This window comes from Xyrauchen texanus, chromosome 17, assembly GCF_025860055.1.
Source record: "Xyrauchen texanus isolate HMW12.3.18 chromosome 17, RBS_HiC_50CHRs, whole genome shotgun sequence".
In the NCBI taxonomy this organism is placed as follows: Eukaryota; Metazoa; Chordata; class Actinopteri; order Cypriniformes; family Catostomidae; genus Xyrauchen; species Xyrauchen texanus.
In genome coordinates this window covers 40,894,769-40,913,634 of record NC_068292.1, presented here as the reverse complement: position 1 = coordinate 40,913,634, position 18,866 = coordinate 40,894,769, and the positions used below count along the sequence as shown (strand labels likewise).

At 36.0% G+C, this 18,866-nt stretch overlaps 1 protein-coding gene across 1 annotated transcript in view; it reads left to right on the top strand.

Moving 5' to 3' along the window:
• The window catches only part of LOC127657696 (CUB and sushi domain-containing protein 3-like), a 390,710-nt gene that overhangs the window by 172,756 nt on the left and 199,088 nt on the right, over nucleotides 1-18,866 (top strand). The window contains 6 exon segments of the mRNA XM_052146537.1: nucleotides 387-503; nucleotides 3,222-3,437; nucleotides 9,085-9,273; nucleotides 10,229-10,398; nucleotides 11,904-12,060; nucleotides 15,722-15,913. Coding sequence (XP_052002497.1) covers nucleotides 387-503; nucleotides 3,222-3,437; nucleotides 9,085-9,273; nucleotides 10,229-10,398; nucleotides 11,904-12,060; nucleotides 15,722-15,913 — 1,041 coding nt within the window.

Here is an 18,866-nt window from a genome sequence, read left to right as displayed (position 1 = left end):
TTTCCTCTTTCTTTTTTCTTTGATCATTACTTAAGATCTCTATATTCTCTAATCAATAGCTTAAGAGGTACCGAGATAATGCAACAAGCCTATTTCAGTTATCAGTTTGTGTGAAAACACTCTGATAAGGTTTCCTAAGCCCCTTTGAGACCACCTTAGCAACTGCGTAGCAACCACAACTCAGTATAAATAGTTGCTTTGAAATAATATATCCTGAAATAAGTTTATTTTCTCATCTTACCTCATTAACATTCATGACAGAATTCAGGTTCAAGGATTAGAATTCCAAGCACTGAAAATGATACAGGAACAGTTGCTTCTTTGCTCTTCTTTAGTTCCTGTAAAGTTCCCGATCTTTTTAAGATTCTGTGTTTGTCTTCTCGCAGCTCTGTGTGGAGGTGACGTGCACGGCCCTGAGGGCGTTATTCTCTCTCCCGGCTTTCCAGAGCTCTATCCCAACTCATTAAACTGCACATGGACTGTGGAGGTCAGCCATGGCAAAGGTAAGATACTCAAGAGACCTTCCACATAAATCTTAATGTGCTGTCTATAGAAGATGACACACTACAGATTTTGAAACGATCAATCTTAATTACAGGTGTCTATGAATACATTGCGAGTGTGCATTTAACCAGTATATCCACTTACAGTTTTGACTTAAAATGTATATCATCTTAGTGTCTCATTTCCTTAAAGACCCCATTCATTTGGAGTTTTGTGAATTTTAGTCCATGTTTGTTTTTTATGGTTGCCACAGCCATGGAAAATGTTGTAATATGAGAAGCCGGTTGCATGAATCTTCTAAAGCTTGGAAAACCCTTAGTGGCAATGCATATACATTTTTAAAGGGATAGTTCATCCAAAAATGAAAATTATTTAATCATTTACTCACCTTCATGCCATCCCAGATGTGTATGACTTTCTTTGTTCTGCAGAACACAATTTAAGATTTTAGAAGAATATAAAAGAAAAATAAAAGTAATTTTTATGACTCCAGTTTTTAAATCCATATATTCAGAAGCAAAATAATAGGTGTGGGTAAGAAACAGAGCAATATTTAAGTCCTTTTGTACTCTAAATCTCCACTTTAACTTTCACTTTCAGATGTGAAATTGAAACTAAACAGGCACCACATGTAACTTTCAAATGTAAAAGTGAAAGTTAAAGTGGAGATTTAGAGTAAATAAGGGAGAATTTTTATTTTGGGGTGAACTATGCCTTTATATAAAAGAATGGGTTTTAAATAAAGGTTGTTTTTAACATGGTTTTCTTAATTTAAGGGGTTTCTTGAAACTGTGCAAAAGAAATGTAAAAATTGTGATTTCCAGACATGAAAAAGTCCTGGAAATTTCTGAAGTTAATAAAAGCATTTTATCAAATATTTAATTGATTATATATTGCATATAAAAGTGTCTGCCTAATGTAAAAGTTTATATCTATTATTTTATAATAGTTTAACTTAATTCCATTTTATTAATTGGTACTTGGTGTAGAAATGTAAAATCACCTCAGAAATCTATAATATATGCATAAAAAAGTTTGGTTAATGTACAGATTTTGCTGTTTCGGAAGGAAATTAGTACTTTAGTTCACCAAAGAGATAGTCAGGACATTACTAATGTAAAACACAGCACCATCACTATTTGAAAAAAAGTCATTTTTGATCAAATCTTGACAGGCCCCATTTCCAGCAGCCATCACTCCAACATCTTATCCTTGAGTAATCATGCTAAATTGCTAATTTGGTACTAGAAAATCACTTGCCATTATATCAAGCACAGTTTAAGGCTATTTGGTTCTTTAAATGAAGCTAAACATTGTTTTTGTGTTTGTTTTTGAGTTGCAACAGTATGCAATAGACTAACATGTCTTAAGGTCAATATTAGGTCCAAAATGTCAACAACAAAAAAAGAAACTGCTTTCTCTAGAAACTCATCAGTCAATCATTGTTTTGAGGAATGAAGTCTATACAATGCTAGTATGCTAGTAAGACTTACAAAGGTGTACACTACAGTCTTCAAAGACAAAGGACAACAGTCTCTAACAAGGACAGAAAGAGATGTGGAAGGTCAGATGTACAACTAAACAAGAGGATAAGTACATCAGAGTCTCTAGTTTGAGAAATAGATGCCTCACATGTCCTCCGCTGACAGCTTCATTGAATTCTACCCGCTCAACACCAGTTTCATGTACAACAGTAAAGAGAAGTCTCAAGTGGTGCAAGACTTATGGGAAGAATTGCAAAGAAAAAGACACTTTTGAAACAAAAGGAAAAGGATAAAGTGGGCAAAGAAACAGACATTGGACAACAGATAATTGGAAAAGAGTGTTACGTATCTTAACCCCATTGAGCTTTTGTGGGATCAGTTAGACTGTAAGGTGTGTGAGAAGTGCACGGCAAGACAGTCACATCTATGGCAAGTGATACAGGAAGTATGGGGTGAAATGTCACCAAAGTATCTGGACAAACTGACAGCTAGAATGCCAAGGATCTGAAAAGCTGTCATTGTTTCATGTGGACAATGTTTGTAATTTTAATAGTAATTTTTCACGTTATTGATATCCAGACTATATCTTGTGATCAGTTAAATGCCACTTTGGTGAATAAAAGTACCAATTTCTTTCCGTAAGAGCAAAATCTGTACATTATCCCAAACTTTTGGAACCTGGTATATATATATATATACACACACACTAGTGGCCAAAATTTGGAATAATGGACAAATCTTGCTCTTACGGAAAGAAATTTGTACTTTTATTCACCAAAGTGGCATTTAACTGATCACAATGTATAGTCAGGACATTAATAATGTGAAAAATATATTTTTTTCATTTATTTATTTATTTAAAATCATTAAAACCTTGGTTTTATCTTAACTGGATAATGGACCAAAAATATGGATGACACATGTTGCACTCAGGAGTATATCTTATTTGTTGTCCATTCAAGCGTTCTCTAGGATTATATTGATCATCCCCCTTATACTATCTGCAATAGCACGTAGCAAATCATGGTTCTTGTAAAGGCTATGATGTAAACTAAAGACTATTGACTATAAAAATATAAAAAAAGAGACAAGTTATTCAATACAAACTCTCACTACACAGGAAAGAAAACTGCTTTCGTCAAGACATGTCATTGGGTCTTTAAATTCTTTGTTAGTAGTTTAGCTCTTACTACTCTCTGACATGTGAGGTATCTGATTCTATCTTCTGTTCAGGAGTGCAGTTCACGTTTAATGCGTTTCACCTCGAGGATCACCATGACTACCTGCTCCTCACAGAAAACGGCAGCTTTTTGCGGCCCCTCGCCCGCCTCACCGGTTCACAACGACCCCTGCCAATCAATGCTGGGCTGTACGGAAACTTCAAGGCACAGCTCCGATTCATCTCTGACTTCTCCATTTCCTTCCAAGGGTTCAACATCTCATTCTCAGGTGAAAGAGAAGCTCTGTGTCTTCCGTTAAAAATGTGTAAAACATTGTGATTTAAAATAAGATTTTAAACTGCAGCACAAACTGATCAATGTTCCGAATGGAATACTACTGTAGTGCTTGCTCTATTTTAGCAGATTAAGTATGTGTACTTCACACAGTATGCATATTTTCAGTATGCATGGAAAACCTGGGTTTGAGGTGCTGTAAGCGATTTTTGCATTCTGAAGCTTTTATGTGACTGAGCCGTTGAATTAGATATGCCCCCTCACGCCAAACCCCACCCTCCAAAGATCATTTTGAGACCAAAACCGAGCAAAAGAGCAGTATTGTTTGTTCCTGTAGCTGTCAAATTCAACAGTGACACAATAGCACCCTTAACTGACAAACATCATAGCCAATGATCCGCTTCAAATGAGAATGAGCATAATGATTGATATGTGAAGCGTCAATGTCCGTGGTCCGCAGACACATTTTTGTTTGCTGTTTACAGCCTTCACAGAGAGCAGTGAGATATCTCAAGGCACTTATTTCATTAATATCTTTAAGGCAGTAGGAAAGTTTTTTGCATTCTTTTCCATGAAAAATCACTTACAACACCTTTAAGTATTGTGCTTGTATTCAGTTCCAAACATAGGATCTAGTTCATTAAACATGAGCACATATAATTACATAAAACCATGCGCAATTTTTCGCAAATGCGGAAAACATGCGGTATCACTGCATACTGTATACTTTTGCTGTCAACTGTATGATTGCTCAATGATATGAGAACAAAACAAACAGTATATTGAGTTCTTAATCCACTTGATTGTCGAATCAGTTTTTTATTCATCTGCCACAAAAATGCCATTTATTTCAAACTGAATTTCAATCTGTATTATATTTGTATTACAGACCCTACATACTATATTTATAAATATTGGAATTATTATGCATTATTTCAATTACTTAAATTTATTTACAGGTATTTCTCCAAAAATAATGATATATGTGATTAATTGTGATTCATTCAATGTATTAATCGGCATGCCGTGCAATTAATTCGCTTAAGTTTATCAATTGACAATTTTAATTTTAATTTAATTCTTGTGAATGTGAAAAACAAACTATGCAGTTTACAATTAAAAAAATATATATAGGTAGTATACTGCACGGACATATGGTGTTATTCATTAAACACGATCACATCTAATTCATACGTAAAATGTTAATCGTTCTTACATAAATTGTTGTGAATGCAAAGGAAAAACAAACCTGATGCAGTTCACTATTTTGTTCACTAATCTGTTGTTAAAATCATTGGGCACTATTTACTAAACACAAGCTAAACTAATTTCTGCGTAAATCGTACGTAAACAATTCTTACGTTAATGGTTGCATTTAATTTTATGGGTCAATTTGTCTATGACAGGATTTGTGAATCATTCACAGAAGTTTGTTCTGCTCATATTTCATGAATAAGGCCCAAACTCATGTAAATTGTCACATAAATGACATAAGAATGACTGTACGAACTATATACACAGAAATGCAAATATATGCTGAAACCACTTGTAAAACCATTTTTACGTAATTTATTGCCAATGCAAAAAAACTATTATCATTGCACTCTGTATACAGTTTCACATAACATTTAAATAAATTAATAGATTTAGCATATAGTACATAATACGCTATGCTTATATTCCATTCCGAACTTCAAACAAATTTGTGTGTAAAACGTTAACGATTCTTTTGTACATCGTTTTGAATGCAAAAAACAAGATGCAGTTCATTTTTTTTATAATTGGTAGAATACAGTACATACTGCACATTATGCAGATTCTATGGTTCATATGAAAATCAATTGTTAAAATCATTGGGCATTATTCACTAGTACGAGCGAATGTAAAAACATTCTTACGTAAACATTATTGCATTCAATTCAATGGGACAAATTTGTCTATGAAGAGATTTATGAATCATTCACACAGAACTTTATCCTGTTTATGTTTCATAAATAAGGCCCAAACTTATTGCGTCAATGTAATTAAAAAAAAAATGTCTGAACTGCTTGTAAATTGTCAATGGGACAGTTTACGTGAGAATGGTTACACAAACAATTTACAGATACATTTGTTCTGCTTGTGTTTCAGGAATGAGTCCCATAGCCTTGATCTTTTATCAGTAGAAGATCTAATAATGATTCACTAATCAGAGGAGAAAATCAAAGGTTATTCTAGGGCAAGAGAAGATTGCCCTTGGTGCCTACAAGCCTGTTTCTATGAAAAGTCTTTGCAGCAGTTAGATACAGATGCTGATTGGTACATTGGTAAAAGTAATCAATTGGCAACAGCTTGAGCTGCGTCTCAGTGGATTATTGAAAGTTTGTGACTTATCAGTGTTGCCCGCAGTCTTCGCGTCATACTTTAGGAGTGAACTGCTGGCTGATATGAGAGCTCGCTCTAGGCTGAGTTTTGCATTAGTCACAGATTCCCAGCTGGATTTTTCCGCCGCACTGCACGGCCAGCAGCGGATGCTAGGGGTTAAACTGGGCTGCTGTCTAATGGAATTTGTTTATCCACCTTTTGATGTAAAAGAGTAGTAGAAACCTACTTGACAACAAAATACAAGCTCGTAAACAAAAACTTCCAGGAAGCCAGTGGTATTTTTTAGCACTGATATTGTTTGCGTCTTGTGGCAATACTTTTGAAACAGTGAGTATTTTAACATTTAAGGATTGGCCCCATTCACTTCTATTGGAAGTGCCCCACTGTAACCCAGATTTTTGTTTTGTTTTTTGTTTTTTTAAAGAGAAAGGAGGAGTCTAAATGATTTTTTTGTGGTAATCAACAGCATTCCACAAATTCTGGTGACTGAGCTTATCTTGTATTCAACCTGGAATATTCCTTTAATAAGCTGACAATGTGTGTGATCATGTAAACGTTTTCATTTTTAATGAAGATCATATTAAAAAATTTTGTTAAAACATTTAGATTTTTGCCCATTACTCGATTTTATGTTGCATGTACACACCTTTCTTTCGGGAAGACACGCAGGCTTGAGTGAAGTTTAAGATGCCATTTATTTGATGAATATAAAACAGGAAGTAATGTCTCTCTCTTTGGCGTAGGCCCCGTCTGGCGGTCCGAGGGAGTTGTACTCGGAACCGTCATGTCCTGCCGGAGATAGGAGGCAGGGACGAGGAGCCTACCCCCGTGCGGGACAGGGCTCAACTGGTGATGGTGGTGTGGTGGAGGTTGCCGTGTTAGCACACTGAAACAGCAATGTGATAGATTGTGAGCAGACTTATAAAGCAATGGCTTACATGCGATTCGCTAGAAATTACCCCGCTAATGAAGTGATAATGTACAGCTGCTTGTCTTCCCGCTAGAACTACGCTGCGCTTCCATTTACCGCCGTTCTTTCCAGCTTATCCAATGTGTGCGCATGACTGTTTACATTTTAACGTTAAAAGCAGAGAATAGCCTAATTAAATGCATTCAAATCCCATGCAATCACGATTTTCTCGTGTTGTCATATCATTTAGTAAGCAGATTTTTGGTACAGTAGTTATTAGGTTATTGCTGTGCATGTAAACGTGCTCAATGAAAATCGCTTCCATCGAATATCTGAAATCTTAGTCACTTTCTTGTTTAGATTAAAACATGTTGCTTCAATGTGTTGGACCAGGTGTGAAGACATTGACACAAAAATGCCATTTGTTTTCATACCAGTTCAAGTATTAAATATGAATAATTATAGTGGAGGGGATGTTTTTAGTAAACTACTTAAACTTTAGCCTCTTCCTCACAGAAAGCTACCGTATGGTTTCAGAAGACTTGGAATATACCGCATGAGTTGTTTGCACTAACTTAATGATACTTTCATGCTATGTTTTGTCCTTTTCAGAACATGGTTACTTTGCACTGCTGCTGTTAAGTGAAGATTTAAAATAAAAAATCTAATTTTGTGTTACACTGAATAAATAGCATCATACAGGTTTGGTATGACATGTGAATAAATAATTAGCATTTTTGTGTGCTATTCCTTTAAGGCCAGAGTGATGCATTTTTAGAGGACATGCTGTTCTGAGAACCCATAGGGGTCTAAGTAGAAAGAGAGCCCTTAGAGTTTGGCTTGTGTTTACAGAGCCATAATATAAATTAATATAAGGGCTAGCGTTATGAATTCTCATACAATTATCCACAAGGCAAGTTCTTGTGTTAGCCTAATATAATATTCCCAGATGGAAACTGCGGCTGACCATTTTCCCGTACTGAATATTGATAAGACTGACAGAAGCACGCATGCATAGTTTGAAAAGTATAAGGTGTGAAATCGTGGACATAGTCTTTCCAACATTAGCATTTTTTAGCATTAGAGTTGATAGAAAGTTCAGGGACAAGAATTGATCTTCCTGCTCAATTTAAAATCTTTTCATTGTTCAATTCAGCCACGGAGTGAAAAGGTGGACGTGCTCGTATGCTGAACACGTTCGGTTTGCGCAAAGTAAATTTGAATATGGTGATCTGAGATTATTGTAGCTCAGAGAAAGCAAAAGGGACAAACAAGCAATTCAGATCTTTTTGCAATCTACCATCAAACTGATCCATATCACACGTTTGTACTGAGCTCACAGAGTATCTCATTTAAACCACTGCTGCTGTCCTATCCATTTCGGCATATCATTTACACGTGTTGAAATGATTTCAAATGTTCCTACGCTAAATCTAATTGATTGTTTTGAGTGTTTATATCTAAAACAGGGTTATGTTCACTCTCTGGGTTACTCTAATGTGAAATTAAATAAATGGTATCCGATGGTAATACTGAATGCACAGTGTACATTTTTTATAGGCTGTTTTTTATTAATTACACCTATAGTTTACATGAATAGTGTACAATGATTGGGTTCCATAGGGGAATACAGTTTTAACAATAACAATAACAAATAACATTGTTAATCAATGGTATATGCTGCTGTTGAAGCCATCAGTCTGCATTAATTCAACGTCATCTTTAAAAAATAAAATAAAAAATGAAAGTGCAATATGATCATTTAATAGTGAAATTTCTGGTAAAGAACTACACTTCCCATGATCCTGAAGGGAATCGATCCACTTTTAAGAACTTTTATGAAATCCCTATGGAAAAAGTTAATGGGAAATATACTTCTGGAACCAAGCTGAAAAAGTAAGCTGGCTTACTTGCACTCTATGTTTATGTCACATCCTGCATCACCTATAACTTCAAAAAGTCGGCGGCTGTGGCTCAGGTGGTAGAGCGGGTCGACCACTAATCGCAGGGTTGGCAGTTCGATTCCCGGCCCATACGACTCTACATGCTGAAGTGTCCTTGGGCAAGACGCTGAACCCCAAGTTGGTGCCAATGGCACGCTAGCGCCTTGCATGGCAGCTCTGCCACCATTGGTAGATGAGTGTGAGTTTGAACGTGTGTGTGTGTGAATGGGTGAATGGGACACAGTGTAAAGTGCTTTGGTAATCTCTAAGGTTAATAAAAGGTGCTTTATAAGTTGACCATTTACCAAAAAGATGTAATTCAGTCCATACAATGAAGTTGAACATGATGCATCAGCAAAGAACGCCAACTAGGAAAATTTTGCCCTGAACCATCTGCCTGCTTGTTTATTTATTTATTTATTTAGAGTATGATTTGGAGCCATGTGAGGACCCTGGTGTGCCCCAATTTGGCAGGCACAGTGGAAGCAGCTTTGGCATCGGCGACAGCCTGATGTTCTCGTGCGACCTTGGTTACCGCCTGCAGGGTGCTAGGGAGATCACTTGCCTGGGCGGTGGGCGGCGCATATGGAGTGCACCTCTGCCAAGGTGTGTGGGTACGTGGTCAGCTGCTTTCATTCGCTTAGATGTCCAGACTTCAAACGTCCCCTTAGTTGCATTAGAGTTGAACAGATGCAGACTATTTGATTGTTGACTATGGCTGTGTTCGGAATGGTAGAAATGCATATTTATAATTGGGGTTTTTTAAGTATATTTTTGGAACATTATGTGCCTAGAGTGGGTCTTCAGCTACTACTGCACCTAAATTTCCCTTAAGGGATCAATGCAAGATTGTTGTCCCGTGCAAATACATTGCATTTTTAATTTATCAAGTGGAATTTAGTTATTGGTTTAAGAAATAAATCATATTATTTTGCATTTTTAATCCAAACTTTTTGCTGCACGATCAAATAATGAGCCAAGAAAGAGTTTATTTTGTTATTGTCATAATGTAGGTAAGTAGTAGTTGGAAGATCTCAGATGGCTTTAGCACAAGTTCTCAAACTCTCCATTAACTCAAATGCAACTAATGAGTGACAAATGTTTATCATTATTTTTTTGGATTACACATAATAAAATGGTGTACACTATAAATCAAAATTTTGGACACACTTGATTAGCCTAAATGTTTTCAGTTGTTGGAGCAGATAGTGAAGGAAAAGCCACCAACAAGTGTCTATTATACATGGGAATTCCTTCAATACTGTTTTTTAAGTGTCCCAGGATGCCCCTCATTAAGTTGGTTATAGTTTTAGCTTCTTTTAAGAGAAAAATATAGATTGTTTTGTTCACTATATAATTGTGTAGCATTTTATGTTACTATTGTAAAATTTGGAAAACGTTCAAACTAAAGAATAAGTAGATGTGTCCAAATGTTTGATTGGCAGTACACGTTCTCTCTTTGAATACTTCTGTTGGATTTTTGCTTACATTATATATATATTCCCCCAAATGTACACTTTGTTTACATTGTTGGTTCAGTATATCACTTTGGTCCTCCATTGTCCATAGCTGAGTGCGGCTCGACTGTTTCAAAGGACTCTGGCATCCTGTTGTCACCGAACTACCCCCAGACATACGAGAACAACCACGAGTGCATCTACAACATTCAGGTCCAGGCAGGAAAAGGAATTAACATCTCAGCCAGTACTTTTCATCTCGCTCAAGGTGACGTTCTCAAGGTAAATATACATTTATCGATCTGGATCACAAGTCCCGGTTGTGTGGCAATAAATAAAGATTTGATTTTAATATGGATGAATCTGAATGTTTCATCAGCTTCAGGCACTTTTATTAGGGGTTTTTAGGGGTTGATTTTTTTTAATTCCATCTAGCAGATTTCAACCTTTTTATTTTTGTTGTATGAAGGTCACATTAAAACTGACTTCATCATTTATTTCTGATACAATTCAATTGCCTTTTATGGACAGTTTTACTGTTTTAGCCTTTTGCCACAACAAGACTTTCAATATTCAAATATTCAAATCCATTATGAAAATATGAATTATGTATTATTGTATATGTTTGAAACTATGATAATCTAAACAAAAAGTGCAATAAACCTTTTGTCTGATTTTTTTTTTTTTTATACATTTTTGAAAAATTACGACGGCATCATTTCCACCTCACCAAACAATTTTACCCCATATAAAGTTTTTTGAAAAGTTAGTGCACTTGTTAACCAAGTGGACAAAAGTGTCAGTGAAGAGCATGCTGGAGTTGAAATATGAGATGAGTGATATTTGAAGAAAATAAAGCTAAATATCACTTGTGAACAGAATATTTTTATTGGGCATCATTTCCAATCCAGCTGTAGTCTTGTCAAATTACGCAAAAAAAGTGTGAAAATATTATTTATTTGTGTGCTCTTAGGGTGCATTAAATGTTTGCTATGAAATTAACATTAGCAAGACAAAGTAGCCATTTTATTTAAAAACATAAAAAATGTCAAGCTCACTTTATGTGAGGTGTCTTTAACAACTATGTGCTCAAGCTTTTATTGCAATGTGCTTATTATGTATATGCATGTTATTGCATTGTACTTACAATTAATACAACTGTACATGCATTTAAGTGCATGTGTAGTTACACTGTTAACTTTAACCCTAAACCTAATCTAACCCTTCCCCAACTCTTCCCCTAAACCCCTAACCCTTCCTCAACCTCAGTAACAGCAAATGTGAATCTTATGAGAATTTTGCAGAACAACATGTAGTGACACAATATATACATCAAATTGCATGTGTTTAATGTTAATGCATACAGTATAGTTTAAGACACTTATTATAAAGGGGGATAAAAATGTCATTTCCATCAGCGTCATTTCCACTACAGAACTTCATTAGACACAATACAGAATTTGTGAAGTGCTGGATATTAACACAGTAGTGGGAACTTTCATGACTTTCAGAAAAAAATGACGGAAATGCCACACATCTCATGTGATGCATGTGCATACAGTACACTGTTGGACGGTGCTAGTAGACAAATGAAAGGAATGAGCGTGTGAAAATGTTTGAATGAGACTTCACTTTCTGAAATTCACAAGGCTAAAGTGCCTGAAGTTGAAGAAACACCAACACAGCAAATACTATTCACTTCTATAACAGTTTTTGGCTTATTGAATCTGAAGAATGAATCTTTAAGACTGATACTGATTAAAGCCTTGGATTTATTATTGTTTCAGTTGTATGATGGTCCAGACAACACAGCAGAAGTTCTGGGAGCTTTCACAGGTTCTTCTATGTTGGATCAGTCATTGAGCAGCACATCCAATCACCTCTGGCTGGAGTTTTACTCTGATCAAGAAGAAACAGCCGAGGGATTTAAACTCATTTACACCAGTAAGCGTTCTGCTACTCTATGTTTTTTCACTGATGATCAGTCACCGATCACATGATTTAAAGGAACAGTTCACACAAAAATGAAAATTTCATCATCATTAACTTATGTTGTTCCATCTTTATTTCATACAATGAAAGTATATGGTGACTGAGGCTTCCATTCTGTCTAACATCTCCTTTTGAGTGCAGGTTTGAAACACATGAAGGTGAGTAAACAATAACAGTTTTCATTTTTGGGTGAACTATCCCTTAAGTTGCGCTTGCTCTATTCATAACAACAACAGGAGGAAAATTCCTTTGCTGGTGTGGCAAAAAATTGTGGCAAAAAAAACTTTACTTACAAATACTTATGAATATTTATGAGACTGCCCAGCTCCTTCTCAATCTTTCTGTCAAAACCCACCTCTCACAGCAGAATATATTAGCTCAATTAATTTTCATTGCTGGATTAATATCTTCATTTAATTGTCAGCTTGAACTGTATAATTCCTCCCAGCGCTCTCTAAACCTCCACCAACACACACACACACACACATATATACACAATTTATTGCTTTTGAAATGGAACCCTTTGAATTAACAGCATCTTATGTGTGAATTATTGGTGCCATTGAAAGATTCTTCATTTTATTTTGTTTGAAATTATAGCTTGATCTTTTCTCCTGAGCACAGTTTCACAGTGCCGTGTTATTTGATATCTTAATCATAAAGCGTGCATAAACTCTGAAGCCAGATTATAGCTCATGGTACTGTGGTAACGGCTCAGCATGAGGAAAACATCATGGTGAATGAGGCAGGCAGAGGTATTGAGCACATCCGTGACTTTTTGAAAATGGACTTTCTAATGCCCAGCTCTGGAGGCGTTTAGATGGACTTGCTCATTTACTGTCACACTAACAGTCTTCTGCTCGAAGCATCGTGCTTATATATCGGATTTATTGGTACTGCAAATGTGAATTTTGAGTTTTGATTTTAGCTTTGCTACAATGAAGGAAAGAGGAAAAAATCAAAGCAACAAATCTTTTAAAGGAATGAACATTCTGTCATTATTTACTCACCCTCATGTTGTTCCAAACCATTATGCTGTCGTACTGCCTGTAGAGAACATTTTAAGAATCCATTGTTTTTGTGCAAGAAACATGTACAATTTATTAGGATTTCGTCATCTCATACTATTACAACAACTCTACGTGAGACTGGGTTGGTGTGCCTTTACTCAAATGCAATTGCATAGAGCCAGCCATTTAGGTTATATGCATGTCATACGCAGTGTTGGGAAAGCAACTTTGAAACTGTAGTTTGACAAGCTACAAGCTACTCATAATTTAAAGTAGTTAAGCTACAGTCAAGGTACTCTTTTGAAAAAGTAGTTAGCTACACTACAAGTTACTATCAAAAAGTAGCAGTCTACATTGAAGCTACTTAAAGGGTTAGTTCACCCAAAAATGAAAGTTCTCTCATGATTTACTTACCTTTAAGCCATCCCAGATGTGTATGACTTTCATTCTTCATCTGAAGATTTTTATAAGCAGATTTCAGCTCAGTTTGTCCATAAAATGCATTTAAATGGGTGCAATCAGGCTGCTGGCTGTTTGATGGTCCAAAAGGCATATTTAGGCAACATAAAAGTAATCCACCCGACTCCAGTCGATCTTCTGAAGCAAATCGATACAAAATAAATGGTGTAAAAAATACACTGATAATTAAAACTTTATTAACTTTAAAAAGGTAAACATCGCTACTTGAAGTTAGCTACTCCCCAACACTCAAACGGTCTGTGGGCATCAGGCCCATGAATGTGATTTATTTGACTAATTCTTTTAGCCTGAGGTAAAATGCTTAACACAAGTCTAGATTTTAAAAATGAATAAATTGGGGGCCTGGGTAGCTCAGTGTGTATTGACGCTGACTACCACCCCTTGAGTCATGAGTTCCAATCCAGGGCGTGCTGAGTGGCTCCAACCAGGTCTCCTAAGCAACCAAATTGGCCCGGTTGCTTGGGAGGGTATCCTCCTTGTGATCGGGATTAAGGGTTCTCACTCTCAATGGGGCACGTGGTAAGTTGTGCATGGATCGTGGAGAGTAGCATGAGCCTCCACATTCTGTGAGTCTCTGCAGTGTCATGGACAATGAGCCACATGATAAGATGCGTGGATTGACTGTCTCAGAAGTGGAGGCAACTGAGACTTGTCCTACGCCACTCGGATTGAGGTGAGTAACCATGCCACCACGAGTACCTACTAAGTAGTGGGAATTGGGCATTCCAAATTGGGAGAAAAGAGTGAAAAAAGTGAATAAATTGTCACTGAGAACATTCCAGCTGTTAGCAGTGCAATCATCTTATCCATAAACTCAAACCATAAAAGTATTTTCATCTCCGGTCAGTAAAGTCTTAATTAGCAGACACATAGTTCACCATGTTGTCGTCTTACAGCATTATCAGTCTGCTTGTTCAAGTGTGAATATTACAATTGCTCTGAGTTTATATTTCTTTGTTGTTTTATGTGCATAAAAAGGTTGCATTATGCAAACTGAAAGTAAAATTCATAATGCTGTTTCTGCAGTGATGTTCCACTGGGACTGTATAAGTCTGGGTGGATTGTGTTCTTTTCAACCCACACCAAGTTTTAATGAATTAATCAACTGTGTCATTCACTCATTAAAATCTGATTAGGATTAAATGCTTGGAATTATATTATTTGTGCTCCTGTTCACTTTAATTAGATATTACATTGGAAATACAAAGGAAATTTTGTTGGCTCATAAAATGTAATTGATCAAATCAGAAATGCGAGAGTGGGAAAGCTCTATTTTGAAACTCGGGTCATTTTGGAGGCCTGAGCAGTTAAATTGATTTTCAGAGGTTAATTATCTGAAGTGATGTGATTGTATTGTACTTTTGGAAATTTGATCTTTTCATATTTTATCTCCAACAGCTTGGTGCAGTTCTGCACCTTGTTTGGTGGTAACATACCAGTCTTATATATATATATATATATATATACCGATCAGCCACAACATTAAAACCACCTGCCTGATATTGTGTAGGTCCCCCTCGTGACACCAAAACAGCACCAACCCGCATCTCAGAATAGCATTATGAGATGATATTATTCTCACCATAATTGTACAGAGCGGTTATCTGAGTAACCATAGACTTTATCAGTTCAAACCAGTCTGGCCATTCTCTGTTGACCTCTCTCATCAACAAGGCATTTCCATCCACAGACCTGCCACTCACTGGATGTCTTTTGGAAACATTCAGAGTAAATTCTAGAGACTGTTACAGAAATTCTCAAACAGCCCATCTGGCACCAACAATCATCCATGCCATTATCTAATCAGCCAATCGTGTGTTAGCAGTGCAGTGCTGTTCAGTGATGTTCACATCAACCATAAGAATGGGGAATAAAATGTGATCTCTGTGATTTGGACTGTGGCATGTTTGTTAGTGCCAGATAGGCTGGTTTGAGTATTTCTGTAACTGCTGATAAATAATAACTCCTGAACATTTTTTTTTGTTTAGTTTTTCCAGTTATGTTTTGAAATATATAACTTTTTTCAGTTTATGATTTTTCATTTAGTTTTTGTTTTAGTTAATAATAAAACTACTTCCAGTTGATCATTTCCTCATCAAAATTGACACTTATTTCTTCTGCAGGTTTTGAGCTTTCTCACTGTGACTACCCTGGAGTGCCACAGTTTGGGTCAAAAGCGAGCGATCAGGGCCACTTCGCTGGCAGCGTGGTCACATACCGCTGTGATCCTGGTTACAGTCTCCATGGAAGCAGCATACTGAGATGTATGACGGGTGAGAGACGTGCTTGGGATAACCCGCTCCCCTCCTGCATAGGTAATTCTCCCTTCCACCCATTCACATGCAGCTGGATGAGACACTGCCTGTGTTTGGAATAGCATACTAACAACTATTCTTACTAGTTCTGTGTATTTTGTGCTATTTTCTGTATGCATGGTATACTCTGATGACCTACTACTGTCACGAATAGTTGCTGAGAGGAGACGTAGGACCTAAGTACAGACTTAAATAAAATGATGACAATCAAAATGTGAACTCAACACAACAACAAACAAGAACTGACAAGGGAATGCAAAAACTAGAGGGTATATACAAACCAGAGCTAATGAGGGAATGGAAAACAGGTGAGAACAATCAGGAACAGATGGCAGTGATGAGGGCAGTGCATGATGGGGAACGTAGTCTGGGGAAACACTTCAAAATAGCAGTCCTAGGAAACATGAGGGAGACAGACTGTGACAACTACATTTGTCAAATTTTGCGGAATATAACAGAGCACACTGCATGGAATAATCTCAACTTGACCTTCTGGTTTCAGTGTGATGAATGAACCAGAAATAATTACAGATGCCGTTTTTAACATCTCTTTCTAGAATCATTATTTGATCAGATATTGGGTGTTTTTTCAACTTCAGGCAATTTCATGTCCCGATGGGTTAATTTGTATTAAAACGAATAGATTTTTAAAAAAAATATTTTTGTTATATGAAGGTCACATTAAAGCTGACTTGGAAACTTTTAACCAGGCCTTCATCACATATATTTTTGTTACTTTTAAAATGCCTTTTTTTGTACCGATTTAATTTTTTTAGCTTTGTCCCAGACACAGACTTTTAATATTAAACTATGGAAATATATTATTAAAATATAAATTATTACATGTTTAAAAATATTATAATATAAACAGAGTGACATAAACAAAACATTTGTAATATTTAATGTGTGAAAATGATTTATGTATATAAACACTTATAAATATATATATATATATATATTGTATAAAATTTATGAAAGGAAAAAAAAATTATATATATATAAAATTTCGCTGTCCCGTGGGTGTGGTGGCATTTCCACCACACTAAACATTTTGCCACTAATAAAGTTTTTATTTTTTTATTTTTAAGTTGAAATATGAGACTACAGATATTTGAAAAAACAATCAAATTGTAAAATCATTAGTGAGCATCATAACTATATTGGGCTTAATTTCCAATAAACCTGTAATTTTGCCAAATTCAGCAGAAAAAGTGTGAAAACATAATTTTTTTGTGTGTTATTAGGATACAAAAAAAATTACACTGTTGTGGAAACATTTTCAGAAGGGAAAAAAAATATCTTCTGTGATATTTGTACCTACACTGATGGACATTGTTAGTAGACGAATACAAAAAAATTAGAGTGTGAAAATGTTTGAACTGTACATATAGCAAGTATACAGTATTTACTGCACAGTATGCAGTATTCAAGCAGTAAACTCACCATTCTGAACATTGTGCAGTCTTAATCCAGAAGATTTATCCTTACATGGATCGCATTTAATTGGACTATTATAGACATGCAGCTGCATGCTTGCATGCTTTTGTTGCAAATAATTGACGTACAAGAGCTTGCCGTGTCACACGTCTTGCACCAGTGCTCCAACGATAGCTCTATTTTTTAGCACCATTTCCATCATCCAAGATCTGACGTTTAAACCAGTTAAAGATTGATCCATGTGCATTGTGAGGTTTTGTGCAATTGTTATGTGTTGTTCGCCATGTATGCCTCATACGAACACAAGACTCTTTAAAGCTGAAGTGTTTTTTTATTTTTATGCTGAAGCGCTTTATACATGTTTAATATGCAGAGACTATGACTATAAGTAAGCCATATGTAGGTTGACATTCACAACCCACTTCCGTAATGTAGTTTGTAGTTTGTAACTTTTTGACTGTTAATACACAGTACTTTCTTTTATCCCAGCTTAATTTTCAGAGATAACTGTATGCCATTTGTAGGTTAATTTCCCTGAAAACTGTTCTGTAGTGCTTTCAAAAAATTGCTCTGAAAGTTTGAGCATCCCAACCAGCCCAACACAGCAATGTGTTGACTCTTTAGTAGCATTTTGCTTCAAAATGCTGTTTTAAAAGTTTGTTGGTGTTGTTTGAATGTTGGTATCCTTTCACTTGAATATGCTAGTCAGACTTTGGGTCATTGCTTAAATCCAGAGTTTAATGTGCTCATAAGTGCTTGTAATATTATGTCTTAATAATATTTAAGTCATGGAGCCGTGAGTTTCATACAGTGAAATCAGGAAATACTTGATGAAAAAGCATGCTTTTAAAATTTATTTTTATTTTGGGAGTGATTTTTTTCATTATAATGCTAAAATGGCCAGCATATGTTGCATTTTGGATGCTGGTTTGCTGATTTCAATGGGACGTTGGTGTGCTGTTTGTCCGACAGGTTGAAGACAATGCGCAACTTGCCTGCTCAAACTACATTTACATTACATTTATGCATTTGGCAGATGCTTTTATCCAAAGCGATTTACAGTGCACTTATTACATAGCAACCTGGAGTTAAGTGTCTTGCTCAAGGACACAATGGTGGTTCTTGTGGGGATCAAACCATTGACCTTCATGTTAACAGTTATGTGCTTTAGCCCACTACGCCACCGCCACTCCTGGTGGTAAATTACACATTATTTTGCTATGTTTATATTCTGTACATTTAAAAAAAGCTACACACAGCATTTCCAGTCTGAATTAGAGCCATTAAGGTAGTAAAATCAATGCGTTTTCAAGCTGAAACGTATTAGTGTGGGCGTGGCCTCAAAAGATAGCTTGCTATGTAGTCAGCAAGGCAGCTCACTAGCCCTAAACTCTCTAAACATTTCATTTTTATTCAAACTATAAAGGAACTTCACACAAGTCATCAATATTTATGGTAGTCCATCATATGCATGGCTTTTGTATGATGCAATTTCTGCACAATAGAGCAGCCAGTG